This window comes from Rhinatrema bivittatum, chromosome 9 (genome assembly GCF_901001135.1).
Source record: "Rhinatrema bivittatum chromosome 9, aRhiBiv1.1, whole genome shotgun sequence".
In the NCBI taxonomy this organism is placed as follows: Eukaryota; Metazoa; Chordata; class Amphibia; order Gymnophiona; family Rhinatrematidae; genus Rhinatrema; species Rhinatrema bivittatum.
In genome coordinates this window covers 109653816-109676378 of record NC_042623.1, presented here as the reverse complement: position 1 = coordinate 109676378, position 22563 = coordinate 109653816, and the positions used below count along the sequence as shown (strand labels likewise).

The window sequence follows — 22563 nt, the reverse complement described above, 5'->3', positions numbered from 1 at the left end:
TTACTTTGCCATTGTTTTTATTTCTTGATCAAACTGATCTTTCATTTCTTGAATACTAATGTCAGCAAACTAAAAAGAAAAATAAGTGGATAAGTCACACTGGGTAAAAACAATACAAAATAAATTTTATTGCAAACATTTGCTACAATTTTTTAAGTTATAGGCAGGAGCAGGCAACATAACATATATGGCAGTTTGCAGGTACTTTGACATAAGAGCCAGTTCAATCAGAAAGGCATTACATAGTACAACAAACATAATTAAGCAGGCCAATCTAAGTGCTATTAAAGCTACAGAAGTAGCTACATTAATCAAATATCAACATGTCTTTTTTGGCTCTATGGCTTCCTTTTTTGTTCTTATTTGTACACTTTTTGGGAATAATAATTATAAAGGCATATACATTTCTTCATGACCATACACAGTTTGTGAATCTCCTACACTGACTAAGGCTATATCTCTACCTACATGTACCAGTGTCCTATCAGCATTTGGTTTTGATGGATAACAGGAATAGTACATCAAGTTATTGTGTTTTATAATGAAGGGATGAGCTTTCAACAACTTTAAATGCTTCAGAATAAAATCAAACCACAAACGAGAATCTTAATTGTTCTGTCTGCTTTAACTGCAAAGTGATTTAAGATGTGTTATTGCTTATACTGCTGCTTTAAATTTAAAAAAATGTCATTAATCATTCGCAGGTGCCAAGTTATCTTTGCTATAATTTTTTGTGAAGCAGTTAATAAACTGATATGCCCCCTGCGTCTAAAGGTAGGTATGATGATAGGAAAGGCCAATGTGCTATTTAATTACAGATACTTTTGGTTTTGGCCAAGTAGTTCTGCTTTCCTTTTTCGGCTCAGCTGGAACTAGTGCTGGGATTTTGGTGCCATAAGCCTTCATTCACAACTACCTGGGATTTTTCCATTACTTTAATAGATCCATCCTTCTTATTTATTTATTTATCCTTCTTATTTATTTATTTAACATTTTTTATATACCGAAGTTCTGGTAACAATGTTACCAATCACTCCGGTTTACATATAACTTAAGGAATGACATAACACAAGTGTCTTATATATAACAAGGAAAAGCAGAACTGGGAGAATAATTAAATAAATTAACTTAAATTGCTTAAAGCATTAGGAGAAACATTTAACTTAATGAAATCTAAATTTAACATTTAACTTAATGAAATCTAAATTCTTAGCCTTTGCATTGTGGCAATGGTCTGGAGGCCAAGAGCCATGCACTAGGGCTCCCTTCCAGAACCATGTATCATGGGCTCCAAGTCTAGCCACCAGATACTGCCCAGAATGAAGACTAGGATTCCCTTCCTCTTTAAGAGCTGTAAAAAATTGCCTCCACAGCATCTTTACACCAAGCTGACTTAGGATGTGGAAGACCCAACTTGGGATAACAGAGAACAGGGAAAATAGAGAGGTTGCAATAAATGCCAAAGGGGATCAGGTGCCTTTAAGTAAAGTGCAGAAAGATTCCAAATTACCCCTTGTCAACTGATGAGCAGGATGTTAATACAAACAAGAAAAATACTTTGAAATGTCTATATACAAATGCTAGAAGTATAAAAAATAAGATGGGAGAATTAGAGTGTTAAGCACTGGATGAAGAGGTAGATATAATTGGCATCTCAGAGACCATATGGAAGGAGGATACACAATGGGACAATGTGATACCAGGGTACAAATTATATTGAAATGATATATGTTAAAGAGAGAATTGAGTCAAACAGGATAAATGTTCTGCAGGAAACAAAATGAAATGTTAAACCTTTATGGTGAGAAATTCCAGGTGAAAGAGGAAATAAAATAGTAATGGGGGTGTATTACCGTCCACCTGGCCAGAATGAATTAACAAACAATGAAATGCTAAAAGAAATTAGGGAAGCTAACAAGAGCACAATAATAATGGGTGATTTCAATTACCCCAGTATTGGATGAACACTATATCAGGACATTCTAGAGAAGTAAAGTTCCTAGATGAAATAAATGACGGCTTCATGAAGCAGCTGGTACAAGAACCAACAAGAGGGGAAACTATTTTATACCTTGTCCTTAGTGGAACAAAGGATATGTTGTGAGAGGTAACAGTGTTGCAGCCACTTGGCAATAGTGATCACAACATGATCAAATTTGATTTAGTAACTGGAGGGAGTGCAAAAAAAAAAAAAAAAAATCTACTACGACAGCATTTAACTTTCAAAAAGATAACTATGATAAAATGAGGAAAATGGTTAGGAAAAAACTGAAAGGATCAACTGCAAAGGTTAAGAGTTTAGCTCAGGTATGGATCTTAAAAAATACCATTTTGGAAGCCAAGAACAGATGTACTCCACGCATTAGAAAAGGAGGAAAGAAGGTCTAAACGACTTCCAGTATGGTTGAAAGGTGAGGTGAGAAATATCTAAAAGAGCATCTTTCAAGAAATAGAAAAGGGATCCAAATGAAGAAACAGAATAAGCACTGGCAAGTCAGATGCAAAGCACTGATAAAGGCAAAGAGAGAATTTGAAAAGAAGCTTGCCGTGGAAGCAAAAACTCATAATAAAAACTTTTTCAGATTCATTCGAGGTAAAAAGCCTGCGAGGGAGTAGGTTGGATCAGTAGATGATCAAGGGGTAAAAGGAGCACTTAGGGATGACAAAGCCATAGCAGAGAGACTAAATTAATTCTTTGCTTCAGTATTCACTGAAGATGCAAGAGATATACCCATAACTCCAGAAGCAACTCCTCTCTTAATAATTACTCAACGAATAAACAAAAGAGAGAGGGAATAGAATATAATCCTATAAACCACAATTAAATATGACAAAGAGACAATATCATATGCTGATGCTCAAAAGTATTTAATCTGCTGTCTCTCGCCCCCAATGGGCTGCAGGCAGTATTCAGCCTTGTGAGCAAATTTTATATAATCATTTATTGTCTCTTGTTTTAAATATTCCACACAAACATTTCTTTTATTAAAGTACTCAATTCATTTCTTAATAGCATCTATTGCTGCATGGTGTATGTCAGCCTACAAAAATATTTAAAATGAATACTTAGCCGCACTGTGAATCATTCAAAACCCGACATGGGCCATGTTTTGACTAAAAAGTCTTCTTCAGGGGAAATTATTTTTTTATTTTTATTTTTTTTTTTTTTATTAACGGCACAATATTCTCAAATCCCAGACCATTTCATACGTCTCTAAACGGATCATAACATGGCGACTCAGCGTCTAAGTTACTGGCTGATGCTGAGTCGCCATGTTATGATCCGTTTAGAGACGTATGAAATGGTCTGGGATTTGAGAATATTGTGCCGTTAATAAAAAAAAAATAAAAATAAAAAAATAATTTCCCCTGAAGAAGACTTTTTAGTCAAAACATGGCCCATGTCGGGTTTTGAATGATTTACAGTGCGGCTAAGTATTCATTTTAAATATTTTTGTAGGCTGACATACAGCATGCAGCAATAGATGCTATTAAGAAATGAATTGAGTACTTTAATAAAAGAAATGTTTGTGTGGAATATTTAGAACAAGAGACAATAAATGATTATATAAAATTTGCTCACAAGGCTAATCTATATATATATATATATATACATACACACACACACACACACTCCCCCCTCAGGACCAGTTTCCGTCTCACACACCAATCATCTCCCCAACCTGTCTCTCTCTCTCACACACACTCAAGCACACACATAAGTCATTTCCCTCATCAGTCTCTCACACATACACACGTCACCTCTCTGGCCAGTCTCTCTCAATCACAAAATGCTCTCACTCTCTCTTACTTACACACAGGCTTTCAATCACACACATGCTATCTCTATTTCACTTATACACAAGCTCTGAATCACACACGTTATATCTCACAAACAGGCTCAATCACACACATGCCCTCTCTCACAGCCACAAGCCAGCCAAAAACATGCTCCATTTCTCTCGCACACACACATTGATACACACAAGCACCCTCCCTGACTCACATATATACCACATACAGAAGCACCCTCCCTGTCTCACATACACACCACATACAGAAGCACCCTCCCTGTCTCACATACACATTACACTCTCACAGAAGCACCTTGCTTTCAGACTTGCATGATTTTTCACTTTTACTAAAAGTGAAAGTGATGCTCCCAACCCTTAAATAAGAAAACCACATTCCTATCAGAAGGCGAAATGACACCCTTCCTTTAGGTTCTGTCCTCCCAAGGGACAGACAGCCACCCACACCCTACAGCTTCTCTTGTTTTATGCTTTCAGGCCATAAAGCAAGTGTCTTTCTTCAAACTATCTGTCATATGATTATTCATGTGGGAGATATGGAACAAAAAGACATCCTTAGTCAGCTCCCCTTTTAAATGGGAAGATTCCAGTCTTACAGGTCGATACAGCAAGGCCGTGTTAGAAAGAGTGCGGCAGTGCCGGGCGCACCCTCGTTCCCCACACGCACAGTCCTGCTCACATACCGCTCGATACTCTATTCAAATTGCTTGCAAATGCAAGCCACGTCTGCGAAGCGTTAGGCGAAGGGTTAGGCCCGCGCAACCCATTTTACTGTATAGGCGCTTAATACAGTATCCTGGGTGCGCTTGTACCTGTCATTTCAAATGTCATTTCAACTGACATTTGAAATGACAGGTACCAGGAAGTGGATGGTTCCCCCCCTCCCGGGAGCCGGCAGGCGCGCGTTTATCCAGGCGGCGGCGTTGGGAGCCGGTGGGCGCGCGTTCATCCGGCGTGCTGTCATCGAGGCGGGAGCCGGCAGGCGGGTGATTGTCAGCCCTCTCCCCTCCTCCCGAAGCAAGGCGCGAAAGCAGCCTTGCTCCGGGAGGAGGGGAGACAGGACTGGCAGTGTAAAGCGGCGAAGCAACTTACTTTTTGCAGCCCCCTCCGGACATCGGACGACCTCTCCTGCCTCCAGCTGCTCGCGAAGATGGACGCCTGCACGGCCGCTGAAGACGTGACGTCACGACGTTTGGCGTCACGGCATGTGACGTCACGTCTTCAGCGGCCGTGCAGGCGTCCATCTTCGCGAGCAGCTGGAGGCAGGAGAGGTCGTCCGATGTCCGGAGGGGGCTGCAAAAGTAAGTCGCTTCGCCGCTTTACACTGCCAGTCCCTTCTTCCCTCCTCCCGGAGCAAGGCTGCTTTTCGCACCCTACTTCGGGAGGAGGGGAGAGGGGACTGGCACGGGGGAAGCCACGATGTCCGGAGGGGAGCTGCAAAAGTAAGTCGCCGAGCTGCCTGTCCTCTCCCCTCTCTCTTGCAACTTTTTTTTTCGCTTTTTTTTTTGCTTCGGGAGGAGGGGAGAGGACTGGGGGGCTGCCCCGGAGACCAGCATCCATGGACGTGGCCAGGGCAGGTGAGCGGGGGCTGGGGGAAAGCTTGCCGCCTACCCTTACCCCTGCCTCTAACGCAGGGGTAAGGGTAGGCGGTAAGTTAGCAGGTTAAACGCGCGGCAAAACGGCAGGGTAAAATAGCGATAGTCGGGGCGCGGGTTACTGGATGCTAGGGAATAGCTAATTCACTCGTTTACATGCAATATACATGCCGCGTGCGGAAGGGGTTGCCCGGGGATTTTAGGACGCGGTAGGAGTAGGTTAAAGGGGATAGTGTATCGCAGGAAGGGCTAACGCGGCCGGAAAGTGAGTAGAACGCGAGTTAGGAGCAGGGTAAACGCGGCCGCACTTTACAGCATTGAGCTGTTAGTCATTTAAAAAGATACATTTTCTAAAGGCTTAAAAAAAAAAAAAAAAAAAAAGAAAAGCAAAAGTTTCAGATTGGAACTATTCTAGTCTTCATGCTTAAATTATGCTTCAAAAAAAAAAAAAAACCAAACCCCACCTGGCATCAGTATGTTAAATTTGTAATTTTGCTGAGATGAACATTTTAAATACTTTAATTTTTTTTTGCTTTAGTATTTGTCTCTACCCACTTCAAGTTTAATTTTATTTTCCAGAAGAGGGATGCTTAAACGTCAGTAATTTCATCTTTCATCCAACTTTTCAAAAGTTGCGCTACCAGCACAAAAGTTGAGGTATATGTATTATCACATTTCATTTTTTTTTTTAAACTGGCACACCACATACACCCACACAGAAACACACACACAGACAGAAAGAAGATCAGCGCAGCCGGAGACCAGGCCGGCGGGGCCTTAAGAAAAGCCGATAGAGAAGGAGCTCCGACCTAGTCATCCCCTCCTCCATTGGCCACTGGTAAAAGGCTCAACCAATCAATCACTGATTAGAAAAGCAAGCCCTAGGCGTGGAGGCTGTTTGACACTGCCTGTGTATGTTCTCCCATTCTGAATGTTAACAGCAGGGTGTGAGCTGAAACTGTCTAGCTGAAAAGAATGATTTTTTGTTTGGTAAAAGTAAAAATCTCCTTTCACGTGACAAATCTTCAATTTCCCTAGTTCAGCGCTAGTCTGACATCTCCAGTTATTACATTAATCTGATCATGTTAGCCAGACTGAGCTGTGACTGGTGTGCAGGGCCAGCCTGGTCTCCGGCTGCGCCAATCTTCTTTTCCTCAGCCACGTGAGCAGCTAGACTGGCCCACAGGGGGAAGCCCGATCCCCCGATAGGCCATCCGCCCCAGGTGCCGGTGGCCTTCAGCTCCTACCATGTGACAAGGGCTACCGGTGCCATTGGTTGGCCCCTGTCACATGGTAGGGGCTAAAGGTCACCGGCACCATTTTGGTTAGTGGCAGCCGAGGCCCCGGGAGCGGCAGATCTCTCCCGGGCCCTCCGTTGGACCACCAGGGGAAGGTCGAGAGGGTGGCATGGAGAGTCGGGGGCTGGCAGAAATTTTGAAAGGCACTTTTTGCCCTTTCAAAATTCTGCTGCTGCCACGGCGCCCCCTACGTCTCGACATCCTAGGCACAGGCCTAGCTCGCCTAGTGGTTCCTCCGGCCCTGGTCTGACCCAGTATGGCAGCCTTATGTTCTTAATGCTGGCCTGTTGTAATATACTTTAAGCTCTCTAGTTGGAAAAGCGTGATTTAAATAACTGTTTTATTCTTTTCTGTACATCACTTTGCACTGATTTTATATCATGAACATATTTTATTATGATTTAGTTTTATTTGATTAATTTAATCTGTTTCAGTGGGGTGATTTTATCTTATTTTAAAATAATAAAATAAGATAATAAAATATCTTATTTTAAAATAATAAAATAAGATAACATCACCCCACTGAAACGGATTAAATTAATCAAATAAAACTAAATCATAATAAAATACGTTCATGATATAAAATCAGTGCAAAGTGATGTGCTTTACCCTGTTTCCCCGAAAATAAGACATCCCCCGAAAATAAGACCTAGTATTGCTGAATTGCTAAATATAAGACCTCCCCCGAAAGTAAGACCTAGCAAAGTTTTTATTTGGGAGCATGCCAGTCACACAGAACACCAGAGCATGCAGCTGTGATTTTTTTTACCCTGCAGGATTCACAGTTAGTTGTCATCACAAACCAGCATAACCAGACAACTATTCAGAATATAATAAATGTTCATTTTTTGTTCAACAATATATGTGAATTCTTCTTCATGGAAAAATAAGACATCCCCTGAAAATAAGGCCTAGTGCATCTTTGGTAGCAAAAATTAATATAAGACACTATCTTATTTTCGGGGAAACAGGGTATATGAATTTAAACTGTATTTTTAATGCATTTTATGTTTGGAAACCATTGTGAGGGCCCGTCTGAACGACGGTATATAATAATTTTATAAATAAATAAAAATTTTTTTCCATTTTTGCTGTTCTATTCTTGAATGCATCGAAAATGGACTTAATAAGTTTTAAACATATTGTATATTATATATACACACACATTTAGATGTGGTGCATCTGTCAGTGACTGGAGTGTTCAAGCATGTGCTCACATAGATCCAAGCAAGCTGGAAGCTCAGGCACTAGCCTCCAGTCCACATGGTTGAAAGACTGAGAAGTGGTACAACAGTGGCCAATATGGCTGAGATGGATAGATTGGCCCGAGCAGATCAGAATAATCATGGACAGCAGTGCAGTTGAGCTTGGGTAGAAAGTGCTAAGGTTAGGTAGGGAAAGGGGGCATACAAATCATTCCCCTGCAAAATGTTTTGCAGGTGTCAAGCTCTCTTATAATTGAGCAGTGACCGACATGCCACAAATGCGCAGTAGAGAACAGCGCTGACCGACGTGCCGCACACGTGCGGAAAAGAAAGTGAGCTCTGACCGACTTGCCGTGAAGGCGCAGAAGAAGAAAGCTCGGACCGACGTGCCACGAAACAAAACTCTCACCTGACGAGAGGGGAAGGAAGGAAAAAGGAAGAGGACATGAGTAAGTGGGAAGGGTAAGAAGTTGGGGAAAAGAGAGCGGCTCTGACAGACGTGCCGGTCTGACCGACCGAATCCTGCCCTTTTGAACGGGCTTGCAGGAAAAACAGGGAGTGGAGGAGGGCTGAGGGAAGGGTTGTGGATGAGGCGAGAGGAGAGGGGAAGGAAAGGGAAGATAAGAAGGGATGGAAGGAAAAGGAAGAGGATATGAGTAAGTGGGAAGGGTAAGAAGTTGTGAAGAAGAGAACGGCTCTGACAGACGGAATCTGGCCCGTTTGAATGGGCCTAACGGTTTGTTGTGTATATATGGTGAGAGAGAGAGAAACACAGTTTTCTAACAGTCAAGGCCTGATGTGCTGAAGGATTTTATTTCCCATTTTGTGTCTATAGGAAACATGCTTAGTATATCTAGCCCTACATGGCATTTATTTGTGGAACAAAGAGTTCCAAACTTGTCCCTGATTTAATATTATGTTATTTTGCTTTTTTGAAGAATTATGGTACAGCCCTTTTATAGAAAACACCACATTAGAAGAACTTACAGCTGTTAACTTCTTCACTGCCACTGTTCTATTGTTGATGGTAGCTCTGTAGACAACACCAAAACCTCCTTCTCCCAATTTTTTACCTCCAGCTGATACAGGACGTTCGTCAAAGTTGTCTGTACTCTTCTTCAACTCTTCAAATGAAAACCTGCGAAAACCTACTTTTTTTAAACATAAAAAGTCGAGTTTTCAGTTATAACCAAATACATTTATGTATGCATATCATAACCTATGGTCCTCTATGCAGGGATAGTAGCAGCTTTAATAATATGACAAGTTTGATCAAGACCTCTACAGCCCAAATGACAATCATATCCAAAAACACACTTATTAGAAACTCTGCTCACATTTCTGAGATGGTAGCAGTGCACAACATGTCCTAAATCACAGAAACATGGCAAGTCCTTCCCAGGCTCTGTTACTGCCACAAACCTGAAGCATCTCCTGCTTAAAAATCATAAAATTGGAGCCCAAACAAAATGTGTCCCAGTTACCCACTTATTACACCCCAATTATCTGTGTCTAGCACTGCCTAGGTTTAAACACTCTAAAGGTCCATATTCAAAAGATTGCCAATCTAAATATTTCTACTTATTTAACTAAGTTAGCTGGATAAGTAGCTCTTCCCCATTATACACCCATCCCACCCACCACTTAGCCGGCTAACTACTGAATACAGTTGGACATTCAGATGCCACCACTTAGTTAAGTTGGAACTTATCCAGCTAAGTGATGCTGAATATTGGGCCCTCTCTGACCCAAATTTCTGTCATAAGGCTATATTTCATTAATAAAATAAGAAAGACTTATGTGGTCATGTCCCCCTTTATACAGGAATCTACTGAACATGTTAGCAACAACAGCAGCAACAACAACAAAAAGCTATGATATATGATAAGCTATGATTGCCAAATACTTCCACAACAAAGTCTCTAACCTCATGATGACCCTTCCCCCACCCAACCCTAACTTTCACATCACTCCCCTGAATCTACACTCCACTATTAACTCTTTTGACTCCATCTCTGCCTCTGAAACTGAAACTCTCATTAAGAAAATAAAACCCGCTGTTCATCCCACCGATCACATCCCGCCCAACACCCTTAAATCAATCTCCTCCACCTTAGCCAAACCCTTAGCTGACATCATAAACTCCTCCCTCATCCACAGAACAGTCCCTGACATCCTGAAACAGGCCATTGTCAAAGCCATTCTAAAAAAAAAAAAAAAAAAAAAAAACCACCCAACCTTAATCCTACAGAACCTGCCAACTTCAGACCCATCTCTAACCTCCCGTTCCTTGCTAAACTCCTAGAAAAGTTGTCAACACCCAGCTTTCTGAATTCATCGAGAAATTCAGCATCCTCTCCCCCTCACAATTTGGTTTTCGTAAACTCTTAAAACCCTCCTCCTCTCCCTCTCTGACACCATTATCAAGGGTCTTGACTGCGGTCAATCATACATCCTTGTTTTACTTGACATATCCTCTGCGTTCAACACCATTAGCCACAAAACCCTTTTAAACAGACTATCTGAAATTGGTTTTGCAGGGTCAACTCTCAACTGGTTCAAATCCTATCTTGACAACAGAACCTACAAAGTAAAAATTGGCAACAACGAATCCCACCGCAACAAACTTTTCCATGGTGTTGGGGGGGGGGACAACTCTTTGTCATCCACTCTTCAACTTATACATGTTGCCCCCTCTGCCGTCTTCTTTCAGACTTTGGCTTCTCCCACTACATCTATGCGGACGACGTCCAAATTCTCATCCCTATCACAGACTCCATTGACACATCCCTTCAAACCTGGCACAACTGCTTTTCCTCTATTAATCTTCTCCTTTCAAATTTAAACCTTGCACTGAACTCCTCCAAAACTGAACTCCTCTTCTTTATATACTCCCAACCCCCCCATCCTCCTTCTGCTCTCATTCCCATCCCCCCTTCCCCCCAATTACTCCTCCAAGCAAAAAGCCTCGGTGTCATCCTTGACTGCAGTCTCAACCTCAAAAAATTCATTAGCGCCACCAAGAAAGAATGCTATTATAAACTCCATGTCCTTAAAAAACTCCAACCTCTCTTCCACCTAAATGATTTCCGCACGGTCCTCCAAGCAGTAATCTTCTCCAAAATGGATTACTGCAATGCACTTCTGCTAGGCCTCCCCGCTGCTTCTCTCAAACCCCTGCAGATGCTCCAAAATGCCACAGCACATATCCTCACCAACTCCCGAAAACACGACCACATTACTCCCATCCTTAAAGACCTCCACTGGCTCCCTATCTCCTTCAGAATCCTATACAAAACCCTCACCTTAATTCACAAAAAAAACTCTCCACAACCCCAACATGCCATGGCTAAACAAATCCCTATACTTCCATACCCCTACCAGACCTGCTCACACCGGCACACTCTTCGTCCCCCCCCCCCACCAAATACACACACCTCAACACCAAAGACCACACGCTATCTATTTCTGGCCCCTATCACTGGAACACCATGCCCCCCGATATTCGTCTCGAACCCTGCACCCAGACCTTCAAAAAGAAATTAAACACCTGGCTCTTTAAGCAGGCCTTCACGTAACTCCTCTCCTCCCCCCCCCCCATGCCAACACACAACCCTTCTCCAATGTACATACTCTCCCCTGTATATATTCCACCTATGAGTTCTCTCTATTACCCCTAATCCATTTACCTGCTTCTCTATTGCTTCACCTCCCCTATATACCTATTCTGTCCCCCTCTATCCTTTAAACTCTATTCGTTAATTATTAATTTGAAACAGTTATTTGTTATTATGTAACTATTTCTTCCTCTCTATCCGTTTTATGTAAACCAATGTGATGTCCCATACGAACATTGGCATATAAAGTGTTAAATAAATAAATAAATGATATGTCTAAGGAAATTAAAATTTAACTGATAAATCTGAATCCAACAGCAGATTATTGCTCAAATGTAGCTCTGTAATGGATTTTCCCACAAGATTTCAAATAGTAATAAGTCATTTATGTGAATAATTTTTCATACCTGTTTCATTATCCTGAGAACTATTTTTTTCACATGGACTGTCAGGAACTAAATATGGCACCTCCATTTTCCGAGCAGGTCTTTCACGAGTCATGTAGATTTCATGTACAGGCATAGTATTTTGGGATGTCCATGACACTGCTTCAATAGAATCTGTGGGCAATTAAAATAATGGTTACTCAAAATGCCAGAAACTATTTTTTTTAAATCATCATCTCTGTTGCATTCCCCCCCCCCCACCCCATTCCCTACCCCCAACTCCAGAAGCCATGCCATGGCAACCCGCGGGCTGGAGGGGAGCCTCAGAGGAGGTGCCACTGATTAAACAGAGGGAGCTATCACCAAAGCATGTCATCTTCCTTCTTCCCCTCTCCCTGGGCCAAAGTGAATATACCACCTTGGATCACCCACACTACAGTGCACTGCTGCCTGACCTACAGGGCGAGTCCACTCTTCATTTTTTATACAAATGTATTCTTTGACAATTAAATTTAATGGCAGCTGTGTTGCAAATATTATATATATGTATAAATAAAATATATATAAAATCAGTGAAGGACTGAAAAAAATCAAATTTTGATCAGCAAAATACGCAGCAGAGCAGCCAGATTAAAGGAAGGAATGACACTGAATATTCCCTTGAATGGCCAAGGTTAACATCATTATGAGTGGAATGGGGTTAAAGGAGAAAGTACTACTTACCTGATAATTTCCTTTTCTTTAATGAAGACAGGTTAATCCACAACCAGTGGGTTATGCACCTCTACCAGCAGATGGAGACAGAGCAAAGATGACATCACGGTATACGTACCCCTGCACTGACGTCAGTATTCTCTGCAAAAGCCAACCGTGGACAACTAAACAATACATGATCATAACTTTTAACAGACAACCATTCAAACAATCAGTTAACAGGAAAACACTGAGCTCAAACATGGAGTTTAATAATCACTAAATTTAGGGACTGGACCTGATACTTATCAGTAATCCCCGAAAACAAAGTCATTCAGGAGGACAATAGCATCACCATCCCGCAGTCAGGGGTGGGAAGGTGGATTAGCCTGTCTTCATTAAAGAAAAGGAAATCATCCGGTAAGTACCGTATTTTTCACTCCATAAGACGCACCTGACCATAAGACGCACCTAGGATTCAGATGGGGAAAATTAAAAAAAAAAAAAAAATTGTGCTAAACCGGCTCTGCGTCTGGGCGTCTTATGGAGCAAATTAGGGGAGTGCATAGCTTTTTTTTTTTCTCCCCATTTTGTTTTCGGGTCTGGGGAGGGCCATTTCGGTCCACTCCCCAGATCAGAAAACTTTTCTTTCTCTGGGAACCCCTCCCCCCCAAAAAAACCCCCATCCCAACCCTTTAAATTAACAACCCCCACCCTCCTGACCCCCCAAGACCTGCCGACTTAATTTCCTACAACCCCCCACCCTCCTGACCCCCAAGACCTGCCAAACATCCCTGGTGGTCCAGGAGCGGTCCGGGAACGATCTCCTGGGCGTGGGCCGTCGGCTGCCAGTAATCAAAATGGCGCCGACGGCCCTTTGCCCTCACTATGTCACTGAGACCGACCAATAGTAGCGGTCGGTCCCAGTGACATAGTGAGGGCAAAGGGCCGTCGGCGCCATTTTGTTTACTGGCAGCCGACAGCCCACGCCCAGGAGATCGTTCCCGGACTGCTCCTGGACCCCCGCTGGACCACCAGGGATGTTTGGCAGGTCTGGGGGGGGGTCAGGAGGGTGGGGGGTTGTAGGAAATTAAGTCGGCAGGTCTTGGGGGGGGTCAGGAGGGTGGGGGGTTGTAGGAAATTAAGTCGGCAGGTCTTGGGGGAGTTGGGGGGGGGGGTTTGTTAGATTTTTGTTTGGTTTTTTTTTTTTATATTCGCTCCATAAGACGCACATACATTTTCCCCCCACTTTTGGGGGGAAAAAAGTGCGTCTTATGGAGCGAAAAATACTGTAGTAATTTCTCCTCTCTTAGAATTCAGATAGGTTAATCCATGACCAGTGGGATGTACCAAAGCTACTCCCGAACAGGGTGGGAGGCTGCCCTCGGTCTGATCAACACTGCACGCATGAAGACTGCATCCTTCCCAGCCTGCACATCCAAGTGGTAATGACTGGAAAAGGTGTGTAAGGAAGACCATGTCGCAGCTCGGAAAATTTTGACGGGAGACAACAATCTAATCTCCGCCCATGACACTGCCTGAGCCCTAATCTGACTAAAACTACAGCTGCTCAGCAGCTACATACACGGCTGCGATAACCTCCTTAATCCAGAGGGCTATTATAGCCCATGACACTGGCTCACCCTGTTTACCCCCACCGTGGAGTATAAACAGCCACTCGGCTTTCTGAGAGGTTTAGAAACCTCCAAATATATCTCATGATATACCACTTGACATCCAAGGTCCATAACAGACAATATTCATCCACATCTCTCTCCCTGTCCAGTGTCAACAGGGAAATCTATTGTTTCAAGTGAAATCCAAGACCATCTTCAGCAAAAAGGACGGAACAATTTGCAGCTGGACTGCCCCCAGAGTCACTTGCAGGAACATTTCCTGGCAAGACAGAGCATACAGTTCGGAAACTCTACACGCAGAACACCATCCTCAAGTAAGTAACCTCAAGGAGAGGCTACGCAGTGGTTGAAAGGTAGGACCCACCAGAAAATCCAGAACCAGATTTAGACTTCACAAGGGCCCTGGCAACTGCAAGGGGGAATAAATATGCTTCACCACTTTCAAGACCCGGGCCACATCTGGATGGGTCAACAAGGGTTCACCATTCACGTGACCTCAGAAACAGGCAAGAGCCGCCATCTGTACCTTCAAGGAATTAAGGGCCAAGCCCTTAATCAACCCATCCTGCAAAATTCAAATTGAGCAGAATCTTAATTGATCGAGGATGAACCCCTCTCGTTCCTCACACCAAGCCTCAAACACTCACCAAACCCAAAAATAGGCTAAGGAAGTGGAGAACTTTCATGCTCAAAGCAAGGTGATAATCACAGCAGTAGAATATCCAAACTTCAGCAACCTAGCCCTCTCAAAACCAAACCATAAGACAAAATCAAGTCAGATCTTCGAGAAGAATAGGCCCCTACCGTAGCTGATCCCTGTGGACCAATAACTGGAGAGGGGAGTCCACCAGTAGCTTCCAGATCTGCATACCATGGCCTACTGGGCCAATCTGGTGCCACCAGAAGCACCAACCCTGTGCATCTCTCGATCCTCCAAAGAATTCTGCCCAACATGGGCCGCAGGAAAGGGGCATATAGAAGCTTGCCTTCCGGCCACTCCAGCACAAAGGCATCTGTCCAAAAACTTCAGATCACTCCTGTGACTGAAGAAGCGAGGAATTTTCACATTCGGGCCGATGCAGTAAAGTGCGCTCACGCTGAACACACTGTTATCCCTTGTTTAGCCGTGCGTTTGACGCGCTGTTTTTACCCCTTACACAGTAAGGGGTAATAGCGCATGGAAAACGCGCAGCCAACCTCCCGAAACTAATAGCGCCTGCAACATGCAAATGCAAGTTGATGGGCTTATTAGTTACTGCTTTTCTGTACACCCTCCGACTTAATATCATAGCAATATTAAGTCGGAGGCCCCAAAGATTTAAAAAAAAAAAAAAAAAAATTAAAAATCTGCCAGCGGCCACAGGTTGGAAGACATATGCTCAATTTTGCCAGTGTCCGTTTTCCAAACCCGTGGCTGTCAGCGGGTTCGAAAACAGATGCCAGTAAAATTGAGCGTCGGCTGTCAAACCTGCTGACAGCCGCTGCTTCTGTCAAAAAGGAGGTACTAGGAACGAGCTACTGTCCCTAGCGCCTCCTTTTACCGTGGGCCCTAATTTGCATATCTTTCTTTACTGAATCGCGCGCCCAGGAGAGTGGCCTGGCGCGAGTTGGGAGAGTGGGCGCTCGCCAGTTCTCTCGCGCATCTTACTGTATCAACCCGATTGTGTGATGTCACCAGCAAGTCTACAAACAGGAGGCTGCAGCAGCCCACTATGAGCTGGAACGCATCATTTGACAATTCCCATTCCCCTAGATCCAGACTGTCTGCTGAGAAATTCGGCTCTTACATTGTCTTTTCCTGCAATGTATGAGGCCGAGATTTCCTGAAGATGTACTTCCACACATTCCATGAACTGGGCTATTTCCTCTTGCTTTCTCCCTGGCTACTGATGTAAGCCTCCATCGTCACATTGTGCAACATCATTCAGACTGCTTGACCCTGCAAGCGGTTGACAAATCGCAAGCATGTCAACCAAACGGCATGGGCTTCTAGCCGATTGATGATCCAGAGAGACTCCTCTATACTACAGCACCCCTGTGCTGTCAACTTCTGATGGTGAGCCCCCCAACCCTGGAGGCTCACATCTGTTGTGAGTTCTAGCCAGTCTGGAGTTCGTAGGGGAATGCTCTTCCTTAGATGATCCGCTTGCAGCCATCACTGCAGTTGGATGCTGATCTCCAACGGTAAGAGAAGCCGTATTGAGTAGTCCTGAAACTGTGGATTCCAACATGCAAGCAGTGTTCACTGAAGAAGACGCATATGCGCCATTGCCTACGGAACCACTTCTTTGGTGGCTGCCTTCAAACCGAGCACCTGTAGATAAGACCACACCGTCTGGCGTATTGTTTCTGTCAACTGTCACACCTCCGCCATCAGTTTCTGAATGTGGATCTCCAGTAGAAACACGCTGCCTTGCCTCATGTCGAAAACAAACATGGAGATACTCCAGTGTCTGGGATGGCTGCAGATTGCTCTTGGCCAAGTTCACCATCCTACTAGTTCCTATAGCAAAGAGATCATCTTGTGCGTGGCCTGAAGATTTTTTTCATACTCTTGCCTGAATTAGCCAATTGTTTAAGTACAGGTGGACCAGAATACCATCTTCTCTCAACACTGCCGCTACCACCACCATGACCATGGAGTAGGTTCTAAGCACGGTGGCCAAACCGAAGGGTAGCGCTCAAAACTGATAATGTTGCCCCAAAACAACGAAATGCAGAAAATCGTTGATGCTCCAACTGGATGGGAATATGCAGATATACCTCTGACAAATCCAGAGATGTAAGAAACTCCCCTGACTGTACTGCCATTATCACAGAGCATAAGGTTTCCATGTGGGAACAAGTCATCTACAAAAGACAATTTACTCCCTTGATATCCAGGATGAGGCAAAAGGAACCCTTCTTCCTGGGTACATAGAAAAAAAATGGAATGTCAGCCCATATTTTCTTGTGACATGGACAATAGGATCACAGCCTACAGGCTGAGAAACTTTGAAAACTTACACTCTACTGCCTGTCTCTTCTGTGGAAAACTGCAGGGAGACACCATGAAAACGTCCCAAGGAATGCTGAGAAACTCCAGAGCATAGCCATTTCTGATCACTTCTAGAACCCACTGGTCTGGGATGATCTCAATCCATCTCCAATATAAAAAAAAAAAAAAGAGAGAGAGGCAATCTCCCATATCTCCTGTTCCTGGGGGTGGGTTGGCTCACCCTCATTGAGGGGATTGGGGGGCACTGCCACTCTAGCCCATACCCTGTCTGGGCTGCCTGGGATGAAGGACTGAGACCTAACCAAAGACCAAGCCCTCTGAGAAGCTGCTCCTCTGTAGGGTTGAAAATGTTTGAAACTCCTAGCACAATCTCTTGCGCCGAACAAGCGTGGCACCTGCTTTTTATCCTCTGGTAACTGAGGAACCTGGGACTCACCCCCTCTTATTGGCCATTTTTTCCAATTCACTCCTAAACAAGAATGATCCTTTAAAAGGCAATTTTGTAAGGTTAGACTTTGAAATTGTATCGGCCGACCAATTTCTCAGCCATGGCTGAAACCTTGTTGCTATCCTCAAAGTCACCCCTCTGGCAGAACTGTGAACAAGGTCACTGCCCGCAACTGCCAAAAAAGGCAGCTACTGGTTCCATGTCACTGCCCTGGAATTCAAACCAGACTCATCAACTTCCTGAGAGAGAAGCAAGCAAGAGCGAGCCACCAAGAAGAAGCAAGAGTATCTGCAAATTCATTGCCACCACCTCAAAGGCTTGCTTAAGGATCTCCTCAATTCTCCTATACTGCACGCCCTTTAATGTCACTCCCCCTTCTACAGGGATAGTCATCCGCTCAGTGACGGCACACACCAGCGCATCCACTTTCAGAAAGTGCAACTGCTCTCTCGCTGCTGGATCCAGGGAATACAGTACTTCCAAGGCTCGTCCCCCTTTAAAATTAACTTCCGGGAAACACCATTCTAGATCAATCAGTTCTTGAACAGCATCTACAATGCTTTACACAAAAACTATAATGGGATTCTTCTTTGGCTCGGACATGGAATCAGCATCCGGCATCCCCAGCATCTTCAGTGTCAGAGATCAGAGCTGGCAACTCATCTCTATGAATGAAACACAACATTGTTCTATATAACTCCAATCCCAGAGAAATTTCCCCATCCTCCATGGAGTAAGAATCGCTTTCATCATCAGTGCTATTTGGGTCCCTATCAGCGTGACCCACAGCAGGTCTAGATGTAATAAGAAAATTATTTCCTTACCTGCTGATTTTCATTCCTGTAGTATCATGGATCAGTCCAGACCGTGGGTTATCTCCCTCTTCCAGGAGATGGGCGTCAGAGCAAAAACTGAGAAGGCGGTCCCTTATTAGCTGGTGCGCCCTCTGTATCCCCTCAGTATTAAGAACATCCAAGCAAGAAAGAACTAAACATCTTGGATGGATCTCTCAAATGAACTTGAACTGTGGATGGACCAAGTTAAACAAACAATCAGAACCATGAAGAACAAAATAAGCGAAACTTGCAAAATGAACTCTTAATCAGTTGCAAACCGGTCCTGAGACAGGAATTAGACAGTTGAGCTGAAAAGTATCCCCAAAACTCACCCAATTATCCAAAGGGTGGGCGTCCGGACTGATCCATGGTACTACAGGAACGAAAATTAGCAAGTAAGGAAATAATTTCTTTTCCCTTTACGTACCAGGATCAGTCCAGACCGTGGAATGTACCAAAGCTTCCCTAAGTAGGGTGGGTCCCTGATAGCCCAGCTCGAATGACCTTAGCACCAAACGAACCCAAAACTGGTGGCTGGAGGTTCAAGCGATAGTGACGAGCAAATGTGTGCAAAGACTTCCAGGTAGCTGCTCTGCAAATTTCCTGTGGAGAGACCGCTTGACTTTCTGCCCAGGAAGCTGCTTGAGCATGAAGAGAGTGAGCCTTAATGCCCTCCGGTGGCTGCTGACCAGCACCAATGTAGGAGACAGAGATTGCTTCCTTCATCCAGCGAGCAATGGAGGTCTTTGACGCCTGGTGTCCCTTCTTGGGACCACTCCAGAGGACAAAGACGGTCTGACAGGCGAAACTCATTAGTAACTTTCAAATAACGCATGAGCACGCACTTGACATAAAGTCATCGAAACTCTCTTGAATCCTCATCAGAAAAGGACGAGAGTGCCACCAATTGATTCAAATGAAAATCCGAGACCACCTCTGGCAAAAAAGAATGGGACTGTAGTCAAGGTTACTCCCGAATCCGTGAAGCAGAGGTAAGGCTCCCTACACAACAATGCTTGCAGCTCCGAGATACGGTGGGCAGAACAAATGGACACCAGGAACACTGTCTTCAAAGTGAGATCCTTGAGCGTGGCTTTTCTTAAAGGCTTGAAAGGTGGACCTCCAAGAATCCAAAGTACCAAGTTTAAGCTCCACGAGGGGCATAAACTGCAAATAGGCGGTTTGACGTGCTTAACTCCTTTGAGGAACCGCACAATATCAGGATGTGAGGAAAGGGGAGCTCCGTCTAGGTGACGCAAGAGCGCTCCGAGAGCTGACACTTGAACTCTCAGGGAACTGAAAGCTAATCCCATGTCGAGACCCTGTTGCAAAAAATCCAAAATCTGAGCAATAGTTGCCTGACCACACACCAGGACTCAAAAACCTTCCAGACCCGGACATAGGCTACCGATGTGGAGGTCTTCCGGGCCTTTAAGAGAGTAGAGATAACCGCTTCCCGATAACCTCGTTTTCTCAGCCTGCGCCTCTCAAAAGCCAGGCCACAAGACAAAAGCGTTCTACCTGGTCGAAAAATACTGGCCCCTGTTGGAGGAGGTTCGGCAAATGGCCCAAACACAGAGGACCGTCCTCTGCTAGGTTGATCAAGTCCGCAAACCATGGACAACGAGGCCACTCCGGAGCCACCAGGATGACTGATCTCTGGTGAATCTCAATTCTTCGGAGATTCCCACCAGCGTCCAGGGCAGAAACACGTAGATTAGGATGTTCTGCAGCCACGAGAGGACTAGGGCATCTAAGCCCTCTGTGCCATGCTCTCTCCTGCGGCTGAAGAAGCATGGAGCTTTCGAGTTTCTTTGAGTGGCCATCAGGTCTAGATGGGGATTCCCCCATCTCTGGAAGAGCAACGATGCTGCCTCCTCGGACAGTTCCCACTCTCCGGAATCTATATGCTGCCGACTCAAGAAATCCGCTTGAACATTGTCCACTCCTGCACTGTGCAACACCGCCAGGCAAGAAAGATGGAGTTCTGCCCATGGCATGAGCTTGTCCATCTCCTGCGAAACATGAAGACTCCTGGTCCCTCCTTGACTGTTGATGTAAGCTACCGTAGTTGCGTTGGCTGAGAGTATTCAAACCGCTCGACCCTGAACCAGAGGCAGGAAATGCTTCAGCGCCAGGTGGACTGCTCTCGTCTCCAGACGGTTGATAGGCCAAGCCGCTCTGGAGTCCATTGTCCCTGCGCCGATTGCCTTCCACACACCACTCCCCAACCAGAAAGACTGGCATCCTTGGTGATTACCCATTGTGGGATCTCTAAACCCACCCCTTGCAGTAAGTGATCCAGATGGAGCCACCAGGATAGGCTGGCCCTGACTCTGGGGGGTAGTGGTAGCAGAGTCTGAAATTCTCGGGAGATCGGCTTCAAATAGTAAAGCAAGTCTCTTTGCAAAGGACGCATATGAGCAAAAGCCAACGGCGCTACATCTATCGTGGAGGCCATGGTTCCCAGAACCTGCAAGTAATCCCAGGCTGTGGGGAGCCGGAGGTCCCAAAAGGGCTGTACCTGAGATAGGAGATTGAGCGAGCTCCAGACGAAGAGAAACCTTGCTCACCTTGGTGTCGAAGTGTGCCCCCAAAAAGTCGAGAGATTGCGATGGATTCAGCCTGCTCTTGGCAAAATTGATCACCCAGCCTAGCGACTGAAGAAGATGCAATACCCTGTTGACCGCTTGCTGGCCAGGACTCTGGATTTCGCCCATATGAGCCAGTCGTCCAGATAGGGGTGAACCAAGATTCCTTCCCTCCGAAGAGTCGCCGCCACCACCACATGACTTTGGTTAAGGTATGAGGTGCAATCGCAAGACCAAAGGGCAGGGTCTGAAATTGGAAATGCTGGCCCAAGATCTTGAATCGAAGAAACATCTGATGCTCTTTCAGGACTGGAATGTGTAGATAAGCCTCCATCAAATCCAAGGAGGTGAGAAACTCTCCTCGGCATACTGCTGCTATAAAACGGAGCATAGAGTCTCCATCCTGAAGTGAAGAATCTTGAGGGCCTTGTTGACCATCTTGAGGTCCAGGATTGGATGAAAGAAGCCTTCCTTTTTGGGAACCACGTAAACGGAATAGTGGCCGAGCCCATGCTCCACGAGAGGCACCGGAAGGATTGCCCCCAAGGCCAAAAGATGATAGGGGGTCTGGCGAACGGCATCCTGCTTCCTGGTCGGGCCGCATGGAGAGAAGACAAACCAGTCTTGAAGGGGGTCGAGCAAATTCTAAAGTGTAACCGTGTTTTAGAATATTTAAGACCCAGCAGTCTGTGGTGATCTTGGTCCACTCCTCGTGAAAAAGGGACAGGCGACCTCCTATCTTGGAAATCGAAGAGTGGACAGGCAATACTTCATTGAGAGTATTTAGCCGATGCGCCTTGGGCAAGGGTATCTCGAGCCAGACGTCATCCACAAAAGGAATGAGACCAGGACTGCGACCTTGAAGAAGGTGGCTTGTGAGAGAGTGGTCGGGACTGACAAAAACATTTTTGCCCCCTGAAACGGGTTCTCATGGAGCTGAAGACTCAAGGAGCTTGAGGACGATCTTCCGACAGCTTATGTACCTTATTCTTACCCAGTGATTTCATGAGCTGGTCCAATTTGTCTCCAAACAGCCTTAAAGGGAAGGGAGCCCAGCTGGGCCTTGGAGGAAGAATCCGCTGACCAGTTATGGAGCCAGAGAAGGTGCCTCGCTGAGACCACCGACACCACTGACCGGGCCAGCACCTGGAGATGATCATACAAGGCGTCCGCCCCATACGGAATGACTGCCTCCAGCCTGCTTTGGTTCTTCAGGGGGACGCTCCTGAGTACTGAGAGGTTGCTGGGCCCACCAGAGCCCTGCTCTTTGCATGAGGGAACTACATAACGCCGCCCGAACTCCCAAGGAAGATACCTCAAGGATTCTTTTTAAATAGACCTCAAGCTTGCGGTCTTGCAGGTCATGCAGGGTGGCTCCCCCGGTAACCGGAATGCTGGTCCTCTTCATGACCGCCGTCACCAAGGCATCTAACTTAGGTACCTTGAA

At 45.0% G+C, this 22563-nt stretch overlaps 1 protein-coding gene across 7 annotated transcripts in view; it reads right to left on the bottom strand.

Moving 5' to 3' along the window:
* The window catches only part of IRAK4 (interleukin 1 receptor associated kinase 4), a 92077-nt gene that overhangs the window by 48617 nt on the left and 20897 nt on the right, over positions 1-22563 (bottom strand). For 5 of the 7 annotated variants that reach the window (XR_003858553.1, XM_029615193.1, XM_029615192.1 and 2 more), the window contains exons 4-6: positions 11935-12087; positions 8898-9061; positions 5-69 (exon numbers count right to left, since the gene is read on the bottom strand). Coding sequence is in view for 6 of the 7 variants with exons in the window: in XM_029615193.1 (XP_029471053.1) it covers positions 5-69; positions 8898-9061; positions 11935-12087 (382 nt within the window). In the remaining variant the exon portion in view is untranslated. The remainder of the gene's footprint in view (positions 1-4; positions 70-8897; positions 9062-11934; positions 12088-22563) is intronic. The other 2 variants (XM_029615194.1, XM_029615197.1) reach the window with 1 other exon arrangement.